At 35.7% G+C, this 20,564-nt stretch overlaps 1 protein-coding gene across 1 annotated transcript in view; it reads right to left on the bottom strand.

Moving 5' to 3' along the window:
- Window positions 1-1,533: 1,533 nt before the first annotated feature.
- Window positions 1,534-20,564, bottom strand: part of LOC129270898 (serine/threonine-protein kinase stk11-like) — a 32,197-nt gene continuing 13,166 nt past the window's right edge. Inside the window, exons 5-9 of the mRNA XM_064106882.1 lie at window positions 10,441-10,568; window positions 9,740-9,797; window positions 8,881-9,077; window positions 3,235-8,258; window positions 1,534-2,471 (exon numbers count right to left, since the gene is read on the bottom strand). Coding sequence (XP_063962952.1) covers window positions 8,134-8,258; window positions 8,881-9,077; window positions 9,740-9,797; window positions 10,441-10,568 — 508 coding nt within the window. The 3' untranslated portion in view covers window positions 1,534-2,471; window positions 3,235-8,133. The remainder of the gene's footprint in view (window positions 2,472-3,234; window positions 8,259-8,880; window positions 9,078-9,739; window positions 9,798-10,440; window positions 10,569-20,564) is intronic.

The raw sequence follows: 20,564 nt of genomic DNA, 5'->3' as shown, positions 1-20,564 counted from the left end.
AAATGCTTGACTTTTTAAACATAGCTTTGCATCGTTCGAACCAGGGTGAATATGTGAAAAGATGATCAAAACTGTAAGCACATATTCTCTTCAAAATGTACCGAAGTAATTTTGGCTTCTTTAGATACCTTGCCCAAGGAATCTGCCATTGCACCATTAAAAATAGACAGTTGGTGCCCTTTGCCTTCATTTATAATCAACATGTGACCAGCCGCCACAAAAAATTATTGTTTTTCAGGTGACAGGTCGCAGAGGTTCCAACTTTTTGAATTTTTACCTACATTTGACTCAATTTTGAAAAACAGTTGACTCTGTCAAACATCACGATATAGATGTATTCTTCAGCATAAATCAAAATTTCAATCTCCCTATGTTTCTCAGTCATATAATTTCATAAATAGGTACATTTTTTCTCTTCTTTTGTGTTGTGTATACAAAAATGAAAATAATTTCACTTCGCTTTTAATACGGATACGTCATACCTACATTACAAAATGAAAGATGAAAGTGTCAATTTGGTATTAGACTAGTAATATAAACAGTGTGGGCTTTTCTATGAAAATGATAACAAGATTAAAAACGATGCAAAGTTTTATAAAAATGCAAAATTTTGACATTTTTTTCACCAATTTTAACTCCAAGATGTGTGGCATGAGTAGAATGTGAACTAATATACATATCTATTTTGATATGGTTGTTTAATATAGTTCTTACTGTAAGGCAACAAAATATATGACAACAAACAGCTAGGCTTTCTTAAACTCAAGATTATTTTTTCTCTACTGCGGGGTGACTTACATGTAGATAAATTGTATCAAATGATAACAAAGAATATCCCCATCTGACTTCCTGAGAAAATAATTCAACATTTCATCAATCAGAAAATGAAAATTGTGTACCTTTTCTCAATAAAATGATTAAATAACTAAGAATTTAAGAAATCCCTCTTTGGTCCGATATGAAAGTACAATTCAGGGTAACTTTTAAAGCATTTATTACATTTTGAATATCATCTTACCACAAGATTCAGGGCAAAGAAAGCTGTTAATATCAATAGAATATGTATTTATAAAAACAAAGCATCTATCTACCCTAGTAGTAGTAATCCAGGTTTTAAATTCAGTTCATAATATTTTTTTCCCATGTAGTAGATATAAATGCATGTTATAGGAAATACCAAACATGATTGAATCTACCAAACATCAACCCCAAACGATCAACAGCATATGGCATATTATCGTCCCCTGATATGTCTATAATGATATGTATGTGATTGATACGCTTGTACAAGTACAAGCATTCCGTCCGAAATGAAAGTGGAAGATTACAAATATTGTGCATGTGTATATTGAAAAGAAAGCAACAATAAATAACCCAATTATTTTATCAATTTCCAACGGAATTAAAAAATTCCCATGGGCTTAATACGTCATCACCCCGCTTCATGTCATCATTGGCTTCACATGCTTTCAGAAAAATTGACTGAAATAAATCACTGTCGAGAATATTAAACGAATATACACCGCAAACATGTAAAGTACCTGATTTTATATTCAAAGTGTAGAAAACAGATAGTGTACAAGAAATATTTCAGCATACATCATATCAAAACAAGTCCAATACAACCTCATTCTTCACCAATAGCAATGCACATGATAGTATTATGTCACTACATGTGCTGTGAATGAATTGAGGGCAGACAATACACTGCAATGAATGAGTTGTGACATGCGAAAGCGGGAAAATCATCTCAATCTGAGCTAGAAAAAAAAATCAATTATCAGTGGGAATAACAATCTTTTGATTAATGAGAATGGATTCTACACATAGAATGTCCATATTCCTTGCTATGAATATAACCCTACTAAACATGGCATTTTTCAAACTTTCATCCACTCCCCTATTCTAACAAAATGAGCAATACACTATCCAAGTCATATAAATCAATACATCTGGGGGGATACAATCGCAAGAAATTAGTTATCCGTAAGACATTAAGAAAAGATATTAAACTCTTTACTCCCTCAATTGAAACAATCACACACTTGGAACCATTGGATGGCGATCAATTAACTTTATACAACACACATAAACTTTATATACAAACACTTCTCACTATCGACATTTATACATTCTGTCCTCTCTGTACATTTTTACAAATATCCTCTTTGCAAGACTCCCTCCAAAAAGTGGGAGGGAAATCCCAAACCTTTTTTTTTCTTAATATTCTCTGTACATTTGCACTATAATAACATGTTCTCTTGTTTCCCACTCTTTTTTTTGTTTATAAAACAAAGATTAACGGAGCATATAGTGTTTGCTACATCATATACATCATCATATCCCCAACAGAATGACTTTGCCAGAGCCGATCCTCAGACATAGCGAGCATTCATGTCTTGTGATGCCACTGTTAAGGCAAAAGCGTGATAATGGGCAAAATTGAAAACGAGTCTCTCTTTAACTTAACCCTAAAAAGACTGGGGGGGGGGGCTGATTCAGCCCCCCCCTCGACATTTTTCGCGATAAATCCGCCGCGCAAAATTTTTTGACCGCGTCACTTGCTGACTTTTTACTTTCAAGTCTCGCGCAACTTTTGAGACCAAAATTGTAACCCCTGGGTACGCGGTTCCGAAATTACACAACATTTCGTAAGTGCATGCAGACCCAAAATTACTCAAAAACGTGAATTTGTGTACAAATCCAATGCAAATGGTGTTTTTAGCCAAAATTCATAAATGTATCATTATTTTTACTTTTACTGCTTAAAATCAAATAATTTTATCTTTTTTATGGTCAAAATAAAGTCCCTGACGATTTCCATTGAAAAAACAATAAAAAACAAAAAGTCGAAAAACAAAGAAATACATGAGAAATTTAGAAAACAATAGAATACATAAGAAAATAAATGTGATGTTGAAAATTTTGAAAAATAAATTTGATCAGATGCCTATCTAGAGCATGTGAAACAAAAATTAGCATTTTAGAGGCATTATTTTATTAATTAGAGCAAACTTATGATTTTACGCATAAATTAGCATAATTAATGAGCAATGAGATTTTTCGCAGAATTTGATATTATAGTTTTGTAGATAATGCCATGGGTAACGCGCGTGCCAATTTTCGTTGCGATCGCGTGATCGACGGCCGAGATCATAAGGGGGGGCTGAATCAGCCCCCCCCCCCCCAGTCTTCTCAGGCGTCGAAATAGCCCAGTCTATTTAGGGTTAAAGCAATTACAGTACCCTTTGAATAAACATTTTCAGTGTAAGCATAATCCAAACATTCTATTTCAATCCAAAATTCTTTTTTTTTGCCAAATTTAGTACACAGTTGCAAAGTTATTCATACTTTTACAAAATTGGAATTAATGTATTTGAGGTATCATGAAAATGATCTTCTAAATACAAGAAACTTTGATCTTCCAACAAAAAGAATTAAGTGTGATTTAAAGTTTGCAGGGCCCTCAGTGATAGCAGTTTGTCAACTGAAGAGGCTGTCCTGTTGAAATCAAACTGGAACTTAAATAAAAGATAAAGTATTGCTAAATGGGCAATACACATATGGCATTCAACACAAAATCCCACTGATGACTTTTCGGTGTCATGTCTGACAAATGCAGTGATGTCTTTTATACCACACGCAAGTGGGACCTGAAGTCTGAATTTAGGTCACACTTAACTCTTCGTGAAGCCATTCCTTATTCTCACTTAATTGTTATCCATAGCCTATTTGGGCATTACAAGAATCAATCGCAAATCTATTTGGGGTACCCAAACCAATCATATGTTGTGCAATTAATTACATATTTGCACTCAACCACTGATATTCTTCTGCAACAAGAGTATAAACTGATTTTCTACATCCAAAATAATCTTATCAATTGTAAAATTGCAACAAAAACTTGCAATTTATGCAAATATTTTCTTGCAGAATGCCTCTAATCACAAAACACTTTCCAATACCATTCTGTTCAGACATGTGAACTAAAAAAAAAAGTGAACTGCCAAAACATTATCCGTCTGTCACCACCAGTTCAATCTACTGGGGATATCATGGTGTATATGATTTCTGATTGATCAAACAATATATCACAACATTTATATACAAATAACATAAAACAGAAAATATATAATAGTTCTCTTTGGATAGCTAGTCAAGTTGTTAAATCAATTATTTGGACATATTCCAAATACACACGAGCAAATAGAGAAGTAACAAAACAGGTTAAACATTGTTAAGAAAAATCATTTAAGAAATTGTACAACTATAGTGACCATTATGTAAGAAATGAAAAACCCTATAGATTTTAAGATAATAAAGCTTCACAAGTAGAAGAAAAGAAAATCCAAGTAACTTTAGCTGCTCATTAATGGCACTTTGAGTCAGATAAAACAAAGAACAGTGACTTAATTAATGCATTAATCTATTCATCTTTCAAGAAACAATGTTTGATTTAAAAAAAAAGATTAACAAATAGATGTAAAAGCAATACATGCATACCTGCACACAAAAAAAAATTAATAAAAAATTTACTTAAGTATCAAACACATCCAAGAAGCACGCAGCCTATTCAATATCTTGACCCCCTATCATGACTTCAACAACCAATTCAACAATGGAATTTATTTCGATTTTGGCACATGATGATATATGTACTGTACATGAAAATTTTTACAAACCAAGAGGAATTTCAACAAATCTAGTCCATGCACAAGTCAAGGAGTATAAAAATGAGAGTGGTATCTCTTAAAGGACAACTATTTTTCCTTTTCTTTCCTTTCCCTCTGTACACTTTATTAAAATATTCTAAGTGATTTTCTTATGAAGTCATTGGTTTAAAAAAGGAAAATTTTTATAAGTAGCAACGTACTGAAACAAAATTTTTAATTTTCAAGTACTTGTAACCTCATAAATAAAATTGTTATGAATTCATATTCTATTTTTTTAAGTTTGGTCTTATTTTGCTAGAATAATCAACATTTTCAAACAATTCACATCTGTAACTCGCACAACCAACTTTGTTAGAAAATCAAAGTATATTTTCATCAAATGCTAGTACTTAAGGAATTACATGAACAACCATGCATTAATGAAATGCTTAACATGCTTCTTCTCTATGGTGATACACAAAGAGAATGTACATGAACATACCCTTTCTTAAAATCAGTGATTTCAAGTTTGGTGTTGGGTGTTAACATTAGTGTTGGGTGTTAGTATTGGCCTTAACAGTGCAAACCACACTACTGAACTGAGTTTTTACACCAACTAGGTTTAGTAAATGATACTTATCCTGTAACTGATAACTTTACACTTAATGATATTAATCCAAACACCAGCCTCACTTCAAGTAGGGTGTTGTGACTGGTGTTTGTTTTCCCTATAATCAGCCCTAACACCGGAGTTAAACTTCAAACTTAGAATCACCCACTGTAAAATGAAACTTGATACCTTACAACTTGCATCGGTGTTAATATATTGCATAACTGTTACACTATCCCACCAACCGTCTTGTTTAGAGGGACAATGTAATAATGTATTTTTTTTTACCAGTAATTCATATATACATATAAACAAATGAAACCTTTTGTAGATGAAATTTACACAATATCTTGCAGATGCTTCTAACTTTAATAGACCAAGCAGTGTCAATAATTGCTCGTAACTTTTAGAGTTCTACAAAACGCTTTGGTCCTATCCAAAGTCCATGTGAATATACAGATGGAAATGTATTAATTATTTCTTAATGAGTATAAGTGATTCAGATATGCTTGGTAATTAATACAATTGTGTTAAGATTCCTGTCCTTGAAATACTTCACAACAAATTGATTTCACTTTCTTATTCCTTTCTATGAATGATATTGAGATACTAATGCGATCTGCCTTGAATTTCACTCTCGAATGAGAGTTAATATGTGATTCATGTGACAACAAATTCACTTTGTGCATTTTAATGAAAATGTAAATTTTCTTTTTTAAACAAACTGAGGAAACTGCAAGTGTCTTTGGTTGACTACAATAGAAACTATGTGTAGTACATTTAAATCAAAATAGTATTTCCAAATCTCCATAGTCTACCATGCATTACAAACTATATCTCGTGCAAATTTTGAATTTCATGACAAAAATCTGTCTCAAATAAAGCGCAATGGTGCAGAGTTTCATATGTGAGAAATGGATGAAGAATGGAAAGGAAGTCTATCTAAAACGTGAATGGATGTATTTGTGCGAAAGTAATGTAGTATACCATCTAAAACAACATTGTAACTTTAATTGCATAAGACAAATAACTATAATTCTGCCTATGTGTATGAATATAAAGTGCGTTGACTTCTCTATAAAATGTTGAGGAAAATGACCAAAATGCACTTTAAAAAAAAGATTGTGCTATAGATTATATAACGTGTGATGGCAATCCACGACAGTTCAACGGTGCCCAGTTATCATATTCAAGCATTAGACAGTGATGCTCACCAAAAATGAGTGTTATATCATAAAGCAAAACACGAAAGCGACAATGACTAGACTGACTTACATGTAGATGGGCCAGGATAAAGAAAACCTGGGGCACGCATACAAGCCAACTCTTGGCAAATATTGCAAATGGAGTACATGTGGATGATGAAAACCATGCTGTGACCGGATTATTCAACACCAAGAAAGCTTTATAGATACTACTAGTAAGAAGCATGTATGATCTTCCTCATAATAGCCATTTGTATTCTGCAATAAACAAAATGGACATGGTAAATGTGCAGTACTAGGTGGCCGAGCGTGCTAAAATTACACCTTTCGACCAATGAGGGCAGCGTTCACACTCATTCTCACAAGGCAAATTACTGAAAGGAAGACAGAGAAAAATTACAATGTTACAGTAGAAAAATAATAATCCACATATTTGCAATCCTCTGTATAATTTAACATGTACTATACGTGAACTGTATGGCTTCATATTAATACAAGTGTCATTTCATTACACTAAAGCTAGGAGTTTATATCTAAAGGGATTGGTGGCAGGGAGAGTACTTGCGAACTGTTTTCCGATCATTCTCAATCAATAAAAAAATGGGTTTCCAGCATGTTCACATGTGTGGGCCTTGTCATATGTCTTTAAATGTGATTAAATAGCAATTTTTGCAATTACAGCAAGAGGTTTGCCATGGCGAAGCCAGTGTCTCACACCAGTGGCCCGCAACAAAAAGATTAGCAATGATTGTAGAACATATTTCTATGACTGATTCCATAGACAATGTACAATCAATCGTAAAAATCAAGCGTACGATTAATCGCTATTGTGTTACGGGACCCAGGAGTCTTGTCGCTTGTAATCATTCGGCATCAGATTTGCTTTTCGTTACAATATGTCATGTCCAATATATTAATATCAATATCAGACATGATTATATTTATTATAGAGAGCAAAACACAAAACAGGCTGGCATATTGGCATATCACTGGTACTCGTATTTATCCTCGATATGAATATGGCACACACATGAAATCATTAGCATGTTATCAAACACACTCATGTTTAAACACACTTTGAAATTCTTTCCTCAAAAATGAGAAAGACCTGATTTCTCTCATTTACAAACCCCAATATTGTAGACACATCTTTCTGATGCTCTTGCGTAAAAGTTGTAGAATAAAGATTAATGTAAACATATTTTAGTAAATTCCATGCACCAACATGAATGGTATACTTTACAATTCATGTTTCTTTTTTTTTCTTGATTATGTACATGGGTGAGATGAATGATGTCACAGGGTGTGTTCCCACTCTCCTCTGCAAGCGATCCTCCACTGCTGCAGGATACATTGGCTAATAGTGCTTTAAACAAGACTTTTCATGTAGCTGTTTAGCATACTTTCCAAGTGAACTAGAAGAATTCCTGGTCAGAGTTCTTGATGCATTAACTGGGGGAAAAAGCAACCTCATCATACTTTGCAAACATTAAAAAAAATCCTTTCTCATCAATTAAGCCCGGCATCAGTTGACATAAGAATCCACACTGCCTTGGTCCAACCGACATCACAGCCAGCAAGACACGCTGCCACCCCCATCGCAAGATGGAGCAATCCAGATGCCTGTGTAGAGACACAGCTTACGGAGGGTCGAGGTGGGAACGTTCTATTGTTGTTTACAGGTGGAACTGAGTTTCCTCACCTTGCTGACTTTCTTCTGCTTCTGAGGTTCCTCTGCATCCGGGCTTGGGTCTGAGCTCTCATCGGGTTCTACAACAATCTCAGGGGCATCTAGCAAAAGAGACAACAAGGAGGAATGAATTACACCTTATACCAATCTCTTGGAATAAGAAAGTCACCACAAAAACACCTTACGGGGCAATAAAAAATACATATACTTTTTTTTGCTAAATTCAAGATTAAAGGCCATGCTCTATGAACTCCCCCCTTCCCCTTACCTACTAATACCCACCTAGACAAGTCCTATATCTTCAAAGTACATACTCATCAGAATAGCCCACCATCCTCTGATGGACAAGGGTTGAACAAATCTTCTATATTACCCTGGGGTAATGCTCCATACCCCCCCCCTGCTCCTTACCCACTAATACCCACCTTGACAAGCTTGGGCACTGTACTGTTCTCTGTCTTCATAGTACTCATCTGAATAGCTACCATCCTCCGACGGACAAGGGTTGAACATGTCTTCTATATACGGGACTACAGTCATGCTCCGAACCCCTCCCCCTCCCCTCCTCCTTACCCACTAATACCCACCGTGACAATTGTACTGTTCTGTCTTCATAGAACTCATCTGAATAGCTACCATCCTTCGACAGAAAAGGATTGGACGTCTTCTATATGACCCTAGGGTCATACTCCATACCCCTCCCCCTTACCAACTAATACCCACCTTGACAAGCTTGGGCACTGTACTGTTCTCTGTCTTCATAGTACTCATCTGAATAGCTACCGTCCTCCGACGGACAAGGGTTGAACATGTCTTCTATATACGGGACTACAGTCATGCTCCGTACCTCATCACAGCTATCGGGGAGGAGAGGAAGTTGCGCTGGGTCTCCGATTATATCGTGTTTTTTCCTCACCCATCTGAATAATCACAAACAAAAAATATGATAAAGTCATTAATAGACCTATTAATTTTGGCATCGAAAGAAATACAAAGAAACTGATACAAATACATCCAACACAATGACATACGAAACAGAATATAGAATGTGCACCTACTGGACTGCCAAGGTGAAAAAAGTTAACTGAATAACTGCAGTTAATATTAAAGGAGCATTTGACCAATCGTATTCAACTCTACCCAATGTACTGAATAAACTCCATTGCAAAAGTGACCATAACTACTTCTGAGTAGTTTTGATTAATCTATTATTACAATTCTTTAAAAAATAACTTTCACCAAAGAATCAAATTTTGATAGCAGCTAAGGCTTGGCTTTGTTAACACCCTAACTTTATTCTTCATGTAGTTGAGATTTTTACTTTCAAATTTTACTTTCTGAAGCCCATATTTTTTTTTTACAGAGAACCTTTCCTGGGGCCCGTTGCAGAAAGAGTTGCAATCAATCGCAACTCTAAAAATCATGTGCAACTTGATTTCCAACCAATCAACAGCGCACATATTGGACTTGCGATTGATTTTTTGACTTGCGTTTAAACGCAACTCTTTCTGAAACGGACCCCTGGTGACTTGTTGGTGGTATTGGGATGACTGTTCACAAACTTTAAGAGACAACAACTTACACATGTTCCTTGATTCGATGTACATTCAGCCTGTTGTCTGGATCGATACAAAGCATACCTGCAATTAATCAAGGATATCAGAAATTAGATATTACATGATCTGGCATAGATTCAAATCAGTGTCGCATGCCACATTCCTACCCACGGCGATTCAATTCAATTTCTTTATTTGTTCAATGACAAGAAAATTACCCCCACACACACACACCCTCACAAAAAACAGAGTAAACAAACTTTCTATTAAAGAGCTCTTTTTAAGTTTTAACATAAGTTTATTAATTGCAAAAATAGAAAAAGTTTCTAGACAGGGAGCTACTTTGAAAACAAAATATCGCCAGCTGCAACACTTTAGTAAGAATGGAACGTTTATGATAATTGACCTTTTACTATAAAAGCTTTGGACGGGCTTTGAACCATGGGGTTTATAGCACAATCTGTGAATTACAATATATATATGGATGATGTAGATCAACTGGCGTTAGAGTTCAGGAGTGTATTAACCAAATATTTCTCTAATTAGAATTTCTTCTTTTTTACTCACCTGAGATGTTGTTATATTTAAATCTGACTCTGTTCATAACTCTTTTCATTATATTTGAAAAGATTTCATACCGTATCGAAAATAAATTGTTTGATTTGATATAGAAAAAAGAAATTTATCATTATTTGAAATATTGAAAAGATTGTATCGTCTTTCTTACCTTCTAATAAATTTGTGAGTTGCGGTGGTACATCTTCTGGGATGGTGTATTCCCCCTTCCCGATGTTTTCAAATAATCTATAGATGTTGTCCCCTTCAAAGGGGAATTTACCCGTTACAATGTTATATCTGCAAAGAGGCAAAAGAGAAGATATAAAAACACAGGTTTATTGAAATTTGTTTTAGTGATATTTCATTCTGAGAAGCATGTCTCAAATTAATGCTATAGAAATAAATTAATCAATAATAACACAATCAAATATAAATTAAATTCCACCAAAAAATTACAACAAAAATCCCTAAATAAAATTTGATAAAAACATGCAATTACAGTTGCAGCCAGAAAGCACAACATTACAGACGTTATAGCTGTACAGATGAAATAAATCTATCCCCATTATCTGATATATACATGTAGAAAAAGAAAAAAATTAATATACACCCCTGTAGCCAAATAACAGGTTCCAACTGCATACTTAAAATGAATTATTTATTCAGGATGCAACATCATTTTCTGTTACAAATAATCAACAAGATGGACATGTATAAGGCTTGCATACATGTTATGTATATCCTCATATGTAACATTAATACATGTATCAGGGTTATTCCAATTGGTCTAATGCCAATTCGTCCAATTACCAATTCGTCTACTATCATTTAGTCTACCATCAGTTCGTCCACTATCCACATGGTCTAATTTCCATTCGTCCACTCGCCATTTCGTCTAATAACCAGTTGGTCCAATAGCCATTTAGTTAAAATTCCACTTGGTCTAATTGGACTAAGTGTTGATTAGGCAAAATGAATGAAAATAAAATGGATATTAGACCAAAGGGTTATGAGACAAAATGGCCATAGACGAACTGGTGATTAGACGAAGTGATGATTGGACCAAATTATTGGACCAAGTGGTTGTTAGACGAAATGTTGATAGACGTAATTGCATTAGACTGTAAAATGAAGGTAGACTATGTGATGAGTGGACGAGTTGGCAGTAGACGAATTGGCAATTTACCTAATACCAGAACAACCCTAACACCCTGCAACTCTGGGTACCATAACACAAAGGTAAGCAATTAATCAAACGCTTGATTTTCACAATCAATTGTACATTGTAGTCAATGCAATCAACCGTAGAAACAGGTTGCACGATGATTGCTAAGGTTTGTGTTACCAGGTCTTTAAATGAAGCCAATTCGGCATTCCAATAGAATCACATTAATAGTGCAGGGATGAGTCATACATCATTATGACAGAATGACAGATATTATACTGAAAATCAGAGGGTAGTATACACTGTACTGGGATTCAGATTCTTTCACGTATCTACAGTGTATATGTATGATTCACATTCGAGTGCAAACATAAAATTCAGACTCCACAGTTTGTTGCATCTGGAATTATTTTTACATGTACTGTATGTATGAGAATTTAAAAAAATCTATCGACCGGGTATAGTAATAAAGTGCTCAGAGATGTCATTCCAATGGGGTGTGCACTCTATGAATTTACGATTAATGATGAAGATTATCAGAGAAATAAATTTTTCAGAAAGGTGTTTTAATTTAGAAATTGTACACAGACATGGATCCCGGCTCTGACTTTTACGGGGTGCGAATATGCCCGAAAATTTTGACAAGCCCCAAAAAGTCATCAACCCAAAATGAAGGACATTTCATCTCCCAAGAGCTTTGACAACTACCAAAAAGAAAGGGTCATCGATCATACAGAGGCGCATTGAAGGCATTCTACATGTATGCGGTGCAAAATTAAATTTTCAAATTTAACCCCCCCCCCCCCCGATCCGCACCCTAATATAAAACAAGTGGAATGCCTCTGGCCGTCTCACCTGCATCACGCGATTCAATATAGCAGCAGTGCTGATTTTGAAAACTACTATAACTCGCACAAGATGTTCAGTGATACTTGGTTACTCTTATTTCCACGTTTTATGAACTAGACCAATAAACTTATAGAGATATGATGGCAATTCAACAAATACCCCCAACGTGGCCAAAGTTCTTTGACCTTACATGACCTCTGACCTTGATCATGTGACCTGTAACTCGCACAGGATGTTCAGTGATACTTGATTACTATTATGTCCAAGTTTTATGAACTAGACCAACACACTTTCAAATTTATGGCTGTAATTCAACAAATACCCCAATTTGGCCAAAGTTCATTGACCCTAAATGACCTTTGACCTTGATCATGTGACCTGAAACTTGCACAGGATGTTCAGTAATACTTGATTACTATTATGTCCAAGTTTCATGAATCAGATCCATAAACTTTCAAAGTTATGATGGTAATTCAACAGATACCCCCAATTCGGCCAAAGTTCATTGACCCTAAATGACCTTTGACCTTGGTCATGTGACGTGAAACTCATGCAGGATGTTCAGTGATACTTGATTAACCTTATGTATAAGTTTCATGAACTAGGTCCATATATTTTCTAAGTTATGATGACATTTCAAAAACTTAACCTTAGGTTAAGATTTTGATGTTGATTCCCCCAACATGGTCTAAGTTCATTGACCCTAAATGACCTTTGACCTTGGTCATGTGACATGAAACTCAGGCAGGATGTTCAGTAATACTTGATTAACCTTATGGCCAAGTTTCATGAACTAGGTCCATATACTTTCTAAGTTATGCTGTCATTTCAAAAACTTAACCTCAGGTTAAGATTTGGTGTTGACGCCGCCGCCGCCGTCGGAAAAGCGGCGCCTATAGTCTCACTCTGCTATGCAGGTGAGACAAAAACTAACAAGAAGATTCCCCTAAAAATATGTCTCTAGAAATATATACATGTACAAAGTAGTTAAGATTTCTTAAAGGTCAAGCCCACCCCAGAAAAATGTTGATTTAAATCATAGAGAAAATTCAAACAAGCATATTAAAGGCTGAAAAGTTCATCAAAATCGGAAGCAAAATAAGAAAGTCCTGACATTTTCAAGTTTCGCTTATTTTTCACAAAATAGTTAAATGCACAACTTAGTGACATGCAAATGAGAGAGTCAATGATGTCCATCACTCACTTTTTTTTTCGTTTTTTATTGTTTGAATCATACAATATATCTACTAAACCACAATGATAAGACCACATGTTCAGGGAGGAATAATACTTTTTTGTTTTTTCAGGACAATGAGGTGAAAATAAGAATATTTCATATTTCATATAATAAAATAAAAAAGAAATAGTGAGTGGGTGATGTCATCAGTCCCCTCATTTGCATACCGACCAGGATGTGAATACAACTGTTTTTAAAAATTAAGCGAAACTTACAAATGTCATAACTTTCTTATTTTACATTCGATTTTGATGAAATTTTCAGAGTTATGCTCGTTGGATTTTTTTCTTTTTATTCGAATAAACTTTTTGTTGGTGTGGGCTCGTCCTTTAACATATAATGTAAGTAGTCTTTGATTTTTTTTGTACACTATAGTACCTTCTATTTCACTCGTGTCTCACGGAGCCTTCCCATCATGAATCTGACATTTTTGCCAACAGCTTTTATGACTCTTCAGCGATAACATGCTCAATATGAATAATAGAAAAGTGACCTTTCTAGTTTCTCAGAATGTGCATATTTACATCCAGACAATTATGGCATTCCTTTCATACATGTATTAAGAAAGGAAATGCCAAAAGTTATTACAAATTTATGTATGATCATAATCACATGATAAATGACTGTAACATTTTGTTCCCTTCAGTATCTATTTGCCTTACTTTACATTTCATTGGGTTGATTTGTGCAGTTACATGTAGTTTATCAAAATACTAAATATTTCAATAGTTTACCATACCATACGTTATACTTGATAGAAATAAAAGGCAAGAAAACAATGGATTCCCATATAATATATAAAAAAATTCGAGGAGATAAAGAGAGGCCATAATAAGTTTGAAACCATCAACCAACATTGCATTTGGTCTTTTATTATTCTTTAATTTTTTCAAGGTTCACATTTGAAGAGGTCTGTTCCATTTAACTACCAGTACTCTTTTCTTCTCTACGTATTAAACATACTTTGTATCTGTTAAAGAAAAGGCGCTATAGAAATAATAATGATAATAATAACAGCAGTAGTATTAGTATTATTTTTACTATGTTGTTGCTGTTATAATTATTAGCAGTATTATTACCATTATCAAAGACTGTTGAACAGTGCACGAACTGGTCCCCATTCTTTTTTTATTATTTCATTCAATATTAATCATTAAGAAGTCTTAAAGGAGAACGAAACCCTAGTACTACACGTAAGCTTGTATGAAAACATACAATAAAATAGATCAAAGTATGGAAAGTTTGAGAAAAATTTATCAAATAATAAGAAAGTTGTGAGCATTAGAATGTTGAGGTCACTAGTGATGGTCACGAACGTCCTCCCATTAGCAATGTGACCAACATATGTGATATCATACTTGAACAACTCGCTGATTACTTAATACTCAAAATGTTACTTTTTTTCAAAACTATCCATACATCAGTTGGGGATTTTTTAAAAGGAGGATATAGAGGTTTCATAAAATATATCATGGACTTGGAGTTTGTACTATTATCAAAATGAACAAAAATAGATGTTTTGGGGTTTAATTTCAGTGTAATACCTATGAGGGGGCTCCATAGCATTTAGAGAGATCTCAACATTCAAATGCTACTGCTCGATAAAGTTTACTCAAACTTTCATTGATCTTTTTCTTTGATTTCTCTGCTTTCACACAAGCTGTACTTGCTCCTGAGGTTTCATTCTTCTTTAAAATCAAATTATGCATGCAGGAGGTATGTATACCTGGGCACATTTCTTGGTATTCAACGCTATAACAACAATGATGTGGGACACGCTTTAATGTCATGTGAACATAATAAATGCGCATGCATGATAAAGATGATACATGTAGGCACCTGGGCATAATTCCTTGTATTCAATTTCAACATTATCACCACAACAGCACGGAGATTGATATTGTTGCATCAGGTACATGTAACTTGGGGAGGGGGGAGGTGGGGGTCTTCCAGTAGCTTGATAAAATAGTTTCCAAGGCAACAGTCACCAAATTGATGATGGAAGATGAAGAAGAATAAGAGTGATAGTTGAGGGAGACAGCCTAATCAGATGATAGCTGTGATATCTCCTTGAAATTGAAGCACTGATTTGTACTGAGAAGCAAGGAGTGTGATATTGCCACCTACATTCTCTCTTCCACTACCCTGCATGTGATGAATTTTTGTGAAAAGTATAAGGTGCAGTATGTCCATTTGCGTCATCACCTTTCTGCCTTCATTTCAGACATTCTCAATATAATGTAAATGTACCTTTGATCACTGCAGAGCTAGATGCGATTCCTTGATCAACAATTAACAATTGTTCAACAGTAAAGGAGTTCTTTTTAAGGACCCTTTTTTTAAATTGATAGTAAAAATCAAAGAGAAATTGTGGCTAGCAACTACATGCATTGCATGCACTGAACCCCCTCCATGAAGAGTGTTTCATATAATTTCCCCCACAATGCCTTCCCATCATGCATCAGACCGTCTCATTTTCTCAACAGACAAAAAAAGCTCCTGTACACCTCCTGTTCTAATTGTTCTGCCAGACCGACTAGAAAATTAATTACATCTGATCTTGCTCCACAATAGGTGTATTCAGACCACCTCTATTAACAGAATACTTGTTAAAATACAGGACCTTGTTTGCCAAGAAAAATACTCAATAATTATTTTCCACATTCACACCGACCCAAAGGGGACCCTTTAAGGGTGAGTTCTCCAAGTTACAAGCATGGGCCGTATGGTCTGATTAGCAGGTGAGGTGCGCAATTCAAAATCACTACGGCACTTGCACCCAACTTCTCGCTGGGGTGAGAAAGTTCCCGTAACTTTCTTTCATACTGCCAAAATACCCACCACCTTAGAAAACCCCTGTGAAAGTTCTTGTAATTTTGACAAGTACCTACATGTACTATTTAGGGGCATTTTCTTTTGGGAATATACAAAAGTTTACAAGTATTTTGCTTTCACATTTGCAAAAATACCTGGTGTGTTCTGATCGGGGTAGACATGTAGATTAGGGCAAATTTCCCGATCAGATAATACCTGGTATTTTCGAACTTCTAGGCGGTCTTAACACGCCTAACGAGATGATATTAATCCAGTGTGCACCCGTCCAGAACACCCAATCTTCAACAGTATCAATTTTCACCCTTGTAATAATGCCATTCTCAAGTTTACGTGTTAACATAATTAGATGAGGGGATACACAATGACCTGTAGACTGGAGCATTAAAACAGGTATATGTGCGGGTAGTGAGAAGCACAGATGGTGCCTGGAAAAGGATCTTGTCACTTAATTTCTAGAATCAACCCTGATTGAAGTCATCTACATATATGGCTAAAACAGGACAGACATCTTCATTTCATCAATGGAGAAACCCCCTCGAGTTATGACTCACTCGGAAAATATTCTGGTATTAAGGTTGTCTTCACCAGACAAGCAATCAAGCTGTCATCAAAATATTGCTTTGAAATGTGATATACTGAAATATGATATATTGGAAATTAGATAGAGATCTCCATGTGATATTCATATCAATTTGTGAATGGATAGAGATGACAGAGATGTGAAAGATTATAGAGAAAATATTGAGTTGGTCTGCTGCCCTCAGGGGTGAAGATGTGAACATACCCATTCCATAGAATTACTCATGAATATACAAATTTTTTCTCTCTTTTTTTTAATTTATGGGTGCAAATATTGTAAATATGTTTGTGATTGTATAACTAATAAACTCATGAATATACATGAAGTATAGAGCAAGGAGAAGCCATAGACCTAAAATTGGTTATAGTGTCAATACTTTTTGCATTATGATAACGATCTTGATATTTGTTTTCATGCACTTCTGTGAATGTATGCAGCAATTTCCGTTAAAGATCATGTGCAGTATTTTTTGCATCATGAAATTTAAGCTTTAACAGATCTGACAAGTGGAGAGAGTCTATGAACTGTGTGAAGAATCTGGTCCGGGGGGGGGGGGGGAGGGGCGCTCAATTATTTTTGATGGGGGGTGTGCCTCACGAAACTCTGAAATGGGGGTCTAAGGAACTGACTATTAAGTACGGGGTCTTGGGAACTAAATATATACCGCGGTGTGTGAAAAACAGGGTCTACGGAACGGGATCGCGGCACTGAAGCTATATCGCTGTGCATACGCTAGCCATGCATAAAGCGGCTACTAGTTATATGTAGGGAGTTGCGAAGCCGTATGGGCATCCTCTCGCATGCAGTGCTTGCGCTTGACAAGTTTGGCAGGGCTGGGGAACTGAGATGTCTCGTAACGTTTTTAAGCCACTGAATACAAATTTGAGCAAATTTTCTCTGCTCAAATCTGATATTTTCTAACAAAAACATTGCATTTGTATATTTTGGGTCTGCCCCCCCCCCAAAAAAAAAAAAAAAAATTGCGATCCTGTTTTTCTGCATTCTACAGTCCGTCTTATGAGGGTAACATCAAAATATTTATTTTTAGGCCTAACATCAGGAATTGAAACAAGCAAACTCAGAAAAGCATCAGGATGCCCTACAAGTGTAGTTAGCTTAGCCCCACCAATAGCAATTTGTGGGAGACGTGATTACTCAACTGCACAAAAACAATTTACAGCAGAGGACATCATCGCCTGGACACTCTCCTCTAAGTGTTTTCCTACTAGAGTGTTTTCCTACTAGACACCGTTTCATGGCAGTGGAATTGTTACAGCAGTGCCAGGTATTCTCAAGTCAAATTCAAGTGCACTCGATGTCACATAAACCGTTCACCGGGAATCTGTAAATGAGAACTGAGTTCTAGCAGCACAAGAGATGAAGAAGGCTGCTTTAGCAAGCTGTCATGGACAGCATCCAATCTCTTGATGATAGGCACTGGCATAAGGATGGGGGGGGGGTGGGGCATGGGCCCCAACAATTTTCCAGACTAAGGGGGGGATAAAAAAAGAAAGATTTTTTTTTTAGCTCACTTGCGTGCAACTTTTTAGAAATTTTGACCCATATTTCATGTCTGGCCCCCCATCACAATTTTTGACTCATAATGCTAACTGCCACTAGTCCTCTATCTTTTTTGTACATTAATTAATTAATTAATCATTAAACACTATAAAGGCCAGAAGAATTACAAAAGTTCAAGGGATTCAACCAAGCAATATCCCAACATACATTCATGATGACCAAGGAGAAACAGATATTAAAAGAAATTCAACAGGCTGAAACCACCAACTCCTACTCCTATTAAACCTATCCCAGTCATCAAAAAATGGTACTTGAAAACAAACCTCTCTTTGCGAAATGACAAGCTAGATATTTCTTTTTAGAAATTCTTTATTCTATATCTTTGTTGTTCTCTAATAAGACTTGAAACAGATAAAGGGATCATGTTCTAGACTTAACAGACAAGGTCAGGATAATCCATTTTGACACCGTTCTCATAATGCTTTCTAACATGAGTTTAATACTGGAAACCAGTTCAGGAAGCCAGTTTGGAAGATCACTTTGCTAGCGTTCCCACTTGATCACACCAAAGTGGTTTTCAAAACCACTTCACGTAAAGTGGCCTTGTTGCTGTGGGAATGCTCTCAACGGGGGTGACATGTTTCATGCGAAATTTGAAACCGCAGCGTAGACATTTTACACACAGCGTTCAAAATGTACGAAGATCGCTTCCCAAAGAACGATTGTGTCCTCACTTACGCCAAAACCAGTTTAACAAGGAAAAGCTGTCTTCAAAACTACATCGCGAGGTGGTTTTCCGAACTGGTTTGGAAGATCGCTTCCACGAACGCTTCAACCATTCTCATTACTCTTTCTACTACTAGTAGTTTTCAGTAAAAAAATAGTTTTAGGATGGTAGTGAGAACGGTGTCTTTGTTTTCTTAAGAAGGGCACCATATGCCTATAAACCAAGCTGCCCTCAAAGTGGGACAGTCCCATCCAAAGCTGCTAGCCAGACCGATGCTGATGGCTCTGTCAATTTGTAAACACACATCAAGATCAGTAGCAGATTGGTTCCAAATATAGGCATCATCCAGGGGTGAGCTGGGAAAACACTTGAAGTGTTGGATCAGTGCCAAGTATCTCAATTTACTCACCCAGTCGCCATGGGGAAGCAGTAGTATGTTCAGATCAGGGAAGTGTTCAGATTAAGTCTTTATACATACATAGTATCTTTGAAAGGCTTTATATTATCATCATCCAAAATAGAATATTGCATTCACACTAGCTAATACATGTAGTTCCACATGAAAATGGTATTAAAAGATTTTTAAATGCACTGAAAATGGGTGATTTCAAGTATGGTGTTGACCTTTTGGTGTTGGTGTTAGGTCAAATTTTACACTATTATAACACCAAACGTAAAATGAAGATGTTCCCGAAAAGTCACTCACTAGTTGTTGAGATGTCAATAATGTGAACTGGATCAGTTTAACAAACTCTGAATAAGTTTTGGGGCTAGGGGAAGCAATCCAAATTTCAACACCAACACCAAGTCCAACACCGGACTTGATATCACCCAATATCTCTGCAAAAGCAAATAATATTTATCACGATCCGGGTCAATAGACTTGGACCTTTTTACACAATCCTTACACATTTTCCACTCCCTGGGTAGTATTCAGGTAAAGAGACCATCAAGACATTCACAATTCTGAGCAAGGTATTAATAACATTATCAACATTTGACTCCAGATACTCAGATAGACACATGACTGTGACACCTGGGTAGAGTGGCAAATGTAAAGAGCCGTAGTTGGTTTTGAACCTTGTGTATCATGACTCACAGTATGATTCTTGACCGAAAGTGGAGGGTTTTATAAAGAGTTTGATTTTCATTGACTACATGCATGTGATCTGCTAATAGCCAATCAAATGTGATTATTTTCAATTGCTTATAACAGTTGTTGCTGAAAATTGCTGACAAACCTCTTCATAAAATGATCACCTCTTTTCTGTCTCTACAGCAATATAACAGTCATATAGTTATGTGCAATGAAAACTGATGGTATGAACACAGAATCTGATGTTAGCTCTGACCTGACCATGTGGTGCGGTGTTTATTTC

This window comes from Lytechinus pictus, chromosome 11 (genome assembly GCF_037042905.1).
Source record: "Lytechinus pictus isolate F3 Inbred chromosome 11, Lp3.0, whole genome shotgun sequence".
Lineage (NCBI taxonomy): Eukaryota > Metazoa > Echinodermata > Echinoidea > Temnopleuroida > Toxopneustidae > Lytechinus > Lytechinus pictus.
The sequence above is the reverse complement of the archived record's forward strand: the minus strand, read 5'-3'. Positions and strand labels throughout refer to the sequence as shown.